The sequence below is a fragment of the Bison bison genome, unplaced genomic scaffold (genome assembly GCF_000754665.1).
Source record: "Bison bison bison isolate TAMUID 2011002044 unplaced genomic scaffold, Bison_UMD1.0 scf7180017864307, whole genome shotgun sequence".
NCBI lineage: Eukaryota > Metazoa > Chordata > Mammalia > Artiodactyla > Bovidae > Bison > Bison bison.
In genome coordinates this window covers 7,267,814-7,278,526 of record NW_011494879.1, presented here as the reverse complement: position 1 = coordinate 7,278,526, position 10,713 = coordinate 7,267,814, and the positions used below count along the sequence as shown (strand labels likewise).

Genomic DNA, 10,713 nt, shown 5'->3' with positions numbered 1-10,713 from the left:
GTCCAGGTAGAAGGTGACATCATTCTTTGCCAACATGTAAAGTTTTCTCCCACAAGGCGTGGGCACAGCATGCATGTGGGCTCCTGGGCAAACCTGCAGAGCTGCGGGAGTCCCCCTTCCCACGACCCTCATGACGAGACTTGCCCCTTGGCTGCTGGCTGGGCAGAAACCTTTGCCATTTCCGGGTAACGTTTCATTTGACTTCTTTTGACCCTAAATGGAAATCCGCTGTCTCCTCGAGACCAGGAACCACTCTCATGGGTGAGCGGGGAGGGGAAGGGAACTGAGACACTGTCGGGGTCGGGGGGCCCCCACTGAGAACTCCGGAGGGGGAGGAACTGCACAGAGAGGGGGAGGAAAGAAGAGTTCCTGCTGTCATGGGCTCCCAAGGCCATGCCCAGCACTGCCTCCAGTTCCCAGGGATTGGACGAGGGTCCTGGCTTCCTGGCTCCACCCTCCCCTTGCCCTTCCACACCCTAAGAACTCCTTAGGTCTGGCCTGGCCTGGGGGAGGGAGGCTTAGGGGGCAGCCCCTAGAGCACCTCTAACCTGCAACTGTCCTATTTAGGCTGGATTAGACTCTAACAGGTAAAAGGACCATCTTGAAAATGAACATCTGCTTGAGGAGAACCTAGATCTCTAATTTACCAAAAAAACAATCCTTGGGAATCTGCTGGACCCAAACTCCCCAAGTCTAATTCCTCCATATGAGGAAGGCCCCGCAGGCCCCCTAGTGTGGCCTAGGCCAGGGCACCTTTCCAGATCTCCAGCGACCAGGCCAACAGGGGTACGACCTCTAATACAGACAAGGCAGGATGACATCTGTCTGCCCAACGTCACCCATTGACAGGTGACGTCACCCAGTGGGCACAGCTGAGGACACGTGATCCACTTGAAGCAGTTAAGAACCCAAAGCAAGACACATCCAAGTCAAGAAGGGCCCCAGCCAGCCAGGCGGCCTCCCTGCAGACAGTAACCTTGTTGGGCCCACGGCCTCGGGGAGGAAGGGCTTCGGCCAAAAATATGAGAGGAACTCATAGTCACACGGTGATGTTTCCGGCAAGAATATTATTACAGGTCAGGATGTGAAGGGCTATATACGTTTCTCATCTTTAAACATAGCTTCTCATGATATTTTACTTTGGTTACATTTCTCATTCATATTCTAGGCTTTCAAAGCAAATTTGGCAAATCTCAGCCAGTAGTTTTCAAATTCATGCCATTCTACTCTGTAGCAGCATCTAATTACGCATTTAAATATTTAGCCCAGAGGTGGTTGTTACAGCAGCAAGAGTCATCGTTCACTTGCTAAGTCCTGTCCAACCTTTGTGACTTAATGGTCTGCAGTATGTACACCAGGCTCCTCTGTCCTCCACGATCTCCTGGAATTTCCTCAAACTCAGGTCCATTGAGTTGGTGATGCTATCTAACCATCTCATCCTCTGTCGCCCTCTTCTCCTTTTGCCTTCAATCTTGCCCAGCATCACCGTCTTTTCCAATGAATCAGCTCTTCACATCAGGTGGCCAAAGTATTGGAGCTTCAGCTTTAGTACCAGTCCTTCCAATGAATATTCAGGGTTGATCTCCTTTAGGACTGACGGGTTTGATTTCCTTGCTGTCCAAGGGACTAGTCTTCTCCAGCGAAAATGCGAAAGCATCAATTCTTTGGTGCTCAGCCTTCTTTATGGTCCAACTCTCACATCTGTACATCACTACTGGAAAAACCATAGCTTAGACTGTATGGACCTTTGTTGGCAAAGTGATGTCAATGCTTCTTAATACAGGGTCTGGGTTTGTCACAGCTTTTCTTCCAAGGAGAAAGCATCCTTTAATTTCATGGCTGCAGTCACTGTCTGCAGTGATTTTGGAGCCCAAGCCACTGTTTCCACTTTTTCCCCTTCTATGTGCCCTGAAGTGATGGATCTGATTTAATTCAGGTTGTCCAAAACTTAGGTTCTGGACAAAATCTGAGAAATTAAAATAATTTTTCTTTGTAGGACTTAAGGATTAAAATGTAGGTAGCCAAAGGATTAGAAAGGTATACTGTTAACTGTAAAACGTCACTCCAAGGTCATTGACAATGACAGTGATACTCACGAGGAGATGTTGGTCTTGGCATGTTCCTGCACGAGCTCTCCTTTGGGGTTCACCGTGAATATCCTGTTCAGAGACACTCCCACTTGCTTGTAGGAGTACACATCCTATATTTGGAGAAGTGTTAATTAATCAGAAGAAGAGTTCATGGTATATACAAATACATGATTTTTCAGATTTGATACAAATACAAAGGTAGAAAGGGCAGACCTTGGGGATACAGCAGATTCAGATCCAGATGCCATAAACAAGCCAGTAAAGCCAATCGCATAAATGTTTTGGTTTCGTGATGTACATAAAAGTGAGGTTTATACTATACTGTACTCTGTTAAGTGTGCAACAACTTTATGTCTCTAAAAAAAATGTGCATACCTTAATTAAAAACTACTGCGGAATTGACATATATACACTAGCATGTATAAGACAGATAGCTCATGGGAAGCTGCCGTGTAGCACAGGAAGCTCAGCTTGGTGCTCTGTGATGACCTAGAGGGGTGAGAGAGACAAGGCTCGAGAGGGACAGGATATATGTATACTTGGAGCCGATTCACGTTGTTGTACAGTGAAAACTAACACAACATTGTAAAGCAATTATCCTCCAATTTCAAAAAAAAGCTATGATAAAAAAAACGCACTGTTGAAAAATGCCAACCATCATTTTTGAAAGCACCATTGAGCTTTCAGTGAATCCTAGTCGTCACATAAGAGATCACTGATCCCAGATCAGCACAACATATAAAATCATGAAAAAGCTTGAAATAGTGCAAGAATTACCAAAGTGTGATTCAAAAACTTGAAGTGAGCAAATGCTGTTGGGAAAATTGTACCAACAGGCCCACTTGATGCAGGGTGTTTCAACTTTGTTTGCTGAAACGCAAACTTTCAACTTGGCAAAAAAAAAAAAAGTGCATTACCTGCAAAGCACAATAAAACAAGCTCCAGCTGTATTACAGAACTTTCATTAAACCAGAACAATACCTCCAAGTAGAGTCAAGAAATAATATCTCTGGATGTGAAATTAGTAAGTCAGTTGTGCTCTATGGGCCTCAGTTCACTCATCTGTTGAAGAGCCGAGTTAAAAAATCAACCACCTACCATATCCCTTGCAAGTCTAACAACTTTCCTTAAGGTTCTTCACTCACCCATTTTCTTGGGCATGAGTTTCAAAAACAGGAGAATTTGATCATTAGGAAGTCCCAACTATATTCTCTAATATGCTGAACTTTCCAGCCAATGTGGGTGGTATGCACAAAATCTCAAAGTATGACTCTTGCCATAGAAAACAATAGCATTCGCATAAGACACTGAATTCACCTCTGTGCTCTGTGGTTTCGTGGTTCCCTTCCTATAGAAAGGCTCTAATCCTATTTAACGTTCTTGTTTTGCTAATTTAGCACATAATCTGGACTGTCAAGTTTCTAGTTTCAAATTTCAAGCTGAAACCCACAAGCCCACCTTCAAAGAGAACTAGAGGCCGTGAAATGAAGATGCTGTCCTTGCCTTCAGATGCAGGCAAGTGGATCTTTAGCAGCTATGTCTAGGAAGAGGAGGGTCTGGCCTTACAGTGGCCAGCCTTTCAGATGACGGCCATTAGAACAGTCAGTAATTTCAAGAGCTCGGATATATCCAACTACTACTTACAGCTGGTCGGTTTCCAAAAGCAGCATAGAAGGGTTCTGTGTTCGGGAAAAACAGGTTTTTGATGTCTGTCAAACACTGGACTTTAAACTTCTCTGGCTTCTTTTCAATCACTTCCCTGTTAAAACAAATTGATAAAATAATGGGTCAGCGCAAGCCTATTAAGAATTCATTAGCATCAAACTGTTTTTAATCGTCAAAGATGCTGGGATACTGAGTACATTCATATCTTTGGAAATTAAATATGTGTAAGTCAGTTAAGCCGTCCCAGGAAAGCATAGACAGAAAGTGAATCCGCACTTTCAAGTCTGCCCACAAAGAAAATGCCCTGGAGCAGTGACTTTGCTGAAGACCTCAACCAATCATCCAAAGAACAAAGAATTCGAGGGCACAGAAGAGAGAGCCTCTTCACTCTCTTCATAAGGCCAACAGGACCTCAGAAACCAAACCTAAAGAGGTGAAGTAGGTGGAAAGGACGGTCGGTGCAAAGGTTCTAAATAAGTGAAGAATCTCACTGCCATAGACTAGGGAAGACCTAAATAAACGAAGAAACAAACCATCTAACTGAACTGAAGATTCAATATTATAATGATATTAACTCTCTATTGGTCTATAAAGTGAAAGTGAAGTTGCTCAGTTATGTCCAACTCTCTGTGACCCCATGGACAGTACAGCCTACCAGGTTCCTCTGTCCATGGGATTTTCCAGGCAAGAGTACTGGAGTGGGTTGCCATTTCCTTCTCCAGGGGATCTTCCTGAGTCAGGGATTGAACCCGGGTCTCCTGCATTGCAGGCAGACGCTTTACCATCTGAGCCACCAGGATAGCCATCTATTGGTCTATAGATTCCCTGTAATTTCAATTAAACTCACACCAGGTTGTTGTCTGTATGTTTTTACAGAGCATGACTTGAATAACACAGATGAATAAAGGCCAGAAATGGAGGCTCACATTTATGGGCCCTCGATTTACGACCCTAATGACAAGTCAGAGCAGAGGAAAAGGGTAGCCTTTTCAGCAAATGGAGTTGAGGCAACTGAACAGTCATAGAGGGAAAAAAAAAAAATGGACACCCTACTGCACTCTGTGTACAAAACTCAATTCCTGGTGAATTACAGATGTCGGTGTGAAAAACAACACTTTTAGATAAAATATGGGAGACTTTCCTTGGGCCCACAGTCAGAGAGGTTTTGTTAATGCACAGAAGGTACAAACTACAAGAGGAAATGATCTGCCCAACTGCACGAAACTCAGATTTATGTTCATCAGAAGCCATAAGCTGGAGAAAGATTCTTGTAGTACTCATAATAAAGGCCACATCTATAGATCTATAGAATCTGTAAGACTCTTACAAATTAGAAGGAAAACAAGGGAAAGACATGAACAGGCACTTCGCAGAAGATGACACCCAAATGGCCCAGAAACACACGAAGACATCTCTTTCCCACCAGACTAGCAGAAATGTAAACAGCTGACAGTGGGTAGGCAAGAAAGGAAAGCTGATGGGAGGAATATCCAGCACCGTTTGCTGTTGGTACACAAATTGTTTCAACCACTCTGGACAACAACAAGCCGTGATTTAAGAAAGCCAAGCATGTGCATGCTCTGTGGCCCAGGGACCCCGCTCTTGAGAGTGGAGAACCACAAGTGGCTCGAGCCCCCACCAACAGAAGAATGGGTAAACAGGCGGCGCAGAGTCCAACCACAGACCTACAGAAGCTAAGACGAGCCGGTGACGGCCACTTCCAGCGATCCTGGAGACATAGTATCAAGCAATAAAAACAAGCTCCAGAGGACGCACATTTGTTTACATCAAGTTCACAAATGTGCACAATTAAACATACTGGTTAGGATTACATGTATTTGTACTGACTACTTAGAGGAACAGGGAGGGATGAACACAAAATCCAGGGAGAAGGGTTACTGTTCCTGCCCAGGGATGAGGGATGAGAGCAAATAGAACCTGGGGCATAATGGTTTATCCTCTGGCTTTACTTGAGTCTGGGGGCCCGCTAGTGTTCACTGTTGGATTACTGGATGATCTCAAAGGTCCCTTTCAGCTTGCATGCAGAAATACTGTATATATATACGTGTGTGTGTGTATACAGTACGTGTGTGTGTGTTAGTCACTCAGTCGTGTCAGACTCTTTGTGACCCTATGGACTGTAGCCCGCCAGGGCCCTCTGTCCATGGGATTCTCCAGGCAAGAATACTGGAGTGGACAGCCATCTCCTTCTCCACGGGCTCTTCCCAACCCAGGGATTGAACCCGGTCTCCTGCATTGCAGGCAGATTCTTTACCATTTGAGCCACAGGGGAAGCTCATATACAATAAATGCACACACACTGCACATATTTTAGAACTCTTCTTCTGCAGCTAAACAAAATGTAATTTAGATGATGATGGTGATGACAGTGATGATGAATGGTGATCGTGATGGTGATGATAATGGAGCCCCAAACTGAGTATCAGAAGACCCAGGGGCTGGTCTTGGCTCTGCATGGACTTCTGTGGACTCTGGAATCCTCCTTAGCACTGTAAGGGCCTCACTGTTGACATCTAGGACTCTTATAGACACATGAGTGGCTATATGAGTCTCAAACTTTAATCCACTGTGGGACACGGCCCTGGGCCCCCAGCTCCAGGGAAGCTGCTGTTTTCCTGTGCCCACCCCAGGAGGCCAGACTTAGTTTGGCTTGGTTGTCCTGAATGCGGGCATGAAGGCGAAGGGAGGAGGGTCATCGGAAAATGGGCTGGTGGCGGTCTGTAAAAACAAAACGGTGTGACCAGGGCTCAGGGATTCCCAGGCCAGGTGGTGGTGGTGGCTACAGAGAGGCTACTTAACCCAGCCTAGGTCCCTGATCAGACAGGAAGGAAGCACATGGATTCTCAGAGTTGCTAAGACGCAGACCAGAAGTGCAAGGTTTGGGGCAGGGGCAGCTCTCCACAAAGGAGGGCAGCACGTGCCAAGGCTCCAAGCAGAGACCACCTCTCTGGACAATGGAGACTGCGTCCAGGAGCCAGAGAGAATGAGGCGGGCGAGGAAGACAAGGCAGGTGGCGGAGAGCCCGTGATGCCGAGCTTGCGGCCACCGTGGCTTTTTTCCTGAGGGCCATGATGGGCTGACAGAAGAAGCTGAGGGTCGTGGGGTCAGACCTGCCCTTGAGGATGAACCCTCCAGTGCCCAGCATGGAGCGGAGGTATTGGTGGGGAGGATGAGTGAGCAGGACAGGTCCAGAGCTGGCCCACAGGTGCGCGGCGGGGGGTTGGGGGGGTAGGCAGGCCGAGCCTCACCTGTGCAGGGCGGAGAAGAGGCTGCTCGGGCTTAGCAGCAGCGGGCCCTGGGGCAGCACCGTGCCGCGCTCGTTGACCCAGTGCAGGTAGCCCCGCGTCATGTCTGCCATGCCGATGGCCCGCGCCGAGCAGTACAGAAACTTGTACCCGTTTCTGAAAGAGAGACAAAACGTTTGCCATGAAGGGCATCGCACACTGGAGCCATTTTGCGTGCACAAACCCTGATCCGTATCTGCTCGGTGAAGATGGGCCCGGCTGTAATTCCCAAGCAAGAGGTCACCTCCTCTAAAATCTCATTTTCAACTGAACCCCATTTCCTGTCATTACTGAAGCACCGTCCTGGCCTCACTTGGTTTAATCCTCATGGATACCTCACTCCTTCCACTCTACTGTTAGGGAAACTGAGGCTGGAGGCACCAAACTGGCCAACCTACCTGCACTGGGATCATTCAAATCTTTCCATCTGGCTGGTCACCTGTATCCTTTATAACCCTGATAAAATAAACACGTGAATGTGTTTCCACGAGTCTTGTGAGCCATCGTCAGCCCTGAGGAGGGGGTGTGGGACCCTCATTTTGTACTCAAGTCAAGCTGGGGACCTACCACCTATAACTGGTGTCTGAATTTGGGGCAGCCTTGGGGGAATAAGCCCTTAACCTGTGGGGTCTATACCAACTAGGTAGTGACAGAATTAAATTGTCAGATACCCACTGGTATCTGCAGAGAATTGCATAATTGCTTGTGAAAAACAGATCACATAGGAATATTCTTCTGTTAAATATTTGGTAGAAATGAATTTCCTTTTGAGACTTTGAAAACCTAAGAGTCCAAAAAGAGATGTTGTATAAATATTAAATAAATGCCAAATTCAATGCCTTACTATAAAGACACAATATAAGATACATACCACAAAGAATTTCTGTATTGATGACATGTTTAAATATTTTAATGTATTGGATTAAATATATTTAAAAAAATTTAAACATCATCTATGGGCTTCCCTGGTGGCCCAGTGGTAAAGAGCCTGCCTGCCAATGCAGGAGACACAGCAGACATGGGTTTAATGCCTGAGTCAGGAAGACCCCCTGGAGGAGGGCATGGCAACCCACCCCGGTATTCTTGCCTGGAGAATCCCATGGACAGAGGAGCTTGGCCACAGTCTATAGGGTAGCAAAGAGTCGTACACAATTGAAGCGATTTAGCACAGTACAACGTAAACTACCCACGTCCCATCCCACTTACTGCTCCACTTTGACTGTTTCATAGTGGCCAAAGAACCTGCCTCAAGATTTTCCTAGTAACATGTTCTTTAAAACCAAGAAACAGGAAAGAGTTACAATACAGAGAATCTACAAACACCAGCTTATCCGGAGTACAGAAATGTATCTGAAAATCAAGCAACCTTTTTAAGTACACATCTTTGTATCCGAGCTAATTAATGTAATTTTTTTTTTGTTAATCACTATTTCTGTATACAGGTCTTCACATCAAAGTCCTAAAAGCTGCCACCTGCAGGGGTCTGAAATGCTCATTTTATTCGAGCCTTGATTTGCAAATGCTCTTCATGGCTGGATCATGCCACTGGCTGTCCTCGCTGGCTGGCCTTGCTTCAAAGGCTGTTTCTAAACTTAGCTGGAAAACCAGCTCCAGGATGTCCTAACCAGAGGAACACCTGTTAGTGGCAACAGGGATCACCTTTCCAGAGCCTTCACCCCCAGAAGAGCCACGTGAAAGACCAGGTGTCCCCATCACTCGCTCGGGGGGTAGGCAGCACCCCGCACAGCATCCGGCACAGTCCCTGGCGCACAGTGGGGTTTGGCTGTGAGATCCGCAGGGCTCTCACGGACCACTGGTTTGAACAAAACACCCTCTTGTGACTTTAATCGCACAACCCAGTGGCATAGCACAGCTGGCCTCGCAAAGACCTAGGGGATCGTGCAAGCCGCTTTCTCACTTTAGAGAGGAGGGCACTACAGCTGGGCTTGGGAGACGGATAGGAGCGTCTACAGGGAGCCGACGGCCCCTTGAGCCCAGGTCCACAACTCCCTCCCACTCGCCACACCCCTCCCTTCCGGGCAGGCGGTGATGATGACGCAGTAACCTGAGGGGAAAGACAAGAACCGCTGTGGCAGGAGAAGGATTCTAATGAGTCTGCTAATGATCGCTTCCCATCCTCACCATCCTGACTTCAGAGGATGCATTCCTCAGGCCATAGATGAACTAATTTATCTATGGAAACACAGGAAGCAGTCACTCTCGCTAAGTCACGGAGGCACTGATTTGGTTACATGAATATCACAATATTTATCAAGCAACACAAGAAATTAGAACAATTATTGTCCATTCTCTAATCCTCCTTGGCTCAATGATCTAGATATTTTAGGAGTCAGTCCTTTTCTTTCCTTCCACTTATCAAACACGTATATTTGAACGAGGGAGTCTTCCAATCTCTTCCATTTGTATCTGCTAGAGTTCTTTTTAATTAATAACCAAATCAGCTTTTTAAAATCGATAACCAGGCAAGCTTTATATCCTCTCTGTGAACAAGGTAATAATCAACCTGACAGCTAATTTCTCATGGACTGACTTACTCAAGTTATTACACCTGGCAAAAAAAATAAAAATTGCCTTCATTTTCTGTTGTTTCCAGGTAAACGGTTATCTGCAACTGGTCTTTCCATTAGAAAAATACTGCAGAGTGTAAAATGTAGGAGGGACCCAAACTCAAAGAAAGCAGAAATTCAAGAGCAATCAGTCCAAAACCCCACAAGTAAATGGCCTCTGCTCCCTGGTACTCTGCATGCTGAACATTTCTCTGAACCCATCTCTGAGTAACCACAAACATGACATCAACAGAAACGACCTCCCAACCTTTGCCAGTTCTCAATCCCTGTACTTTTCCCAGTTGTGGCTACCTAAGACCTGCAGGAGGTGGCGTGTGAGATGCTGCTTGGATGGGGATTTTCTCTAACCAGCTACAAAAGTTGATGCCACGTCCAGCCTGAGTGAGTACTCCATGATGGCACCTGGGCCACCAAGACAGGGCGAGCCCTTGGGTACCAGGGAGGCCGGGGGAGGAGGACACAGAGCTGCCCGAGTATCGATTCTGGCCTGGAGAGGCTCTGTGAGAAACCACGGGGTCTGAGCCAGGCATTACAGGCAGGAAACCTGTGAGAGGCAAACATCAGAGGTAAAGGCCCTCGAAGCAGGAGCCATCAGGTGAGGAAAAGTGGGAAGATGGGAAAACGAAGGATGCGGTGGGGAAGTCAGACTAGGGTCGAGCAAGAAGTTATGGGGCAAAGCCACAGAAATCAGGAACTAGCAGAAGCCTGACCCAGCACTGCTGGGTTTGAGAGCCATACAGAGGGGCCTGCACTTGCTTGTGTCCAGAGCCCCTGAAGGCCATGCCCAAGCTGAGTGAGGGTCCGAACGTCACCGGTGTAACCCTGTGGGTGCCAACGAGGACACGCATCAAACTTGGTGAACGAGTTAAGTGTCAGGCTCCTTACTCTCAATTGCAACCAAAATGAAAACACCACAAGTCCTCTGTAACTGTCAGATCCTCATCCACAGATCGGATTCATTCTAAACCAGCTAATGAAACAAAAGAATGATCAGGCATTCTTTGGTAAGCTACTCAACTTTCATTATTCAAGAAGATAACTTTTGTAGGAAAACCTAAGAGAAAC

The 10,713-nt window shown here is 46.6% G+C and overlaps 1 protein-coding gene across 5 annotated transcripts in view; it reads right to left on the bottom strand.

The window, feature by feature from the left end:
- LPIN1 (lipin 1) overlaps positions 1–10,713 on the bottom strand; it is a 131,164-nt gene that overhangs the window by 4,507 nt on the left and 115,944 nt on the right. For all 5 annotated transcript variants that reach the window (XM_010852080.1, XM_010852081.1, XM_010852083.1 and 2 more), the window contains 3 exons: positions 7,025–7,177; positions 3,735–3,849; positions 2,097–2,200 (listed from right to left, as the gene is read on the bottom strand). In XM_010852080.1, the coding sequence (XP_010850382.1) occupies positions 2,097–2,200; positions 3,735–3,849; positions 7,025–7,177 (372 nt within the window). The remainder of the gene's footprint in view (positions 1–2,096; positions 2,201–3,734; positions 3,850–7,024; positions 7,178–10,713) is intronic.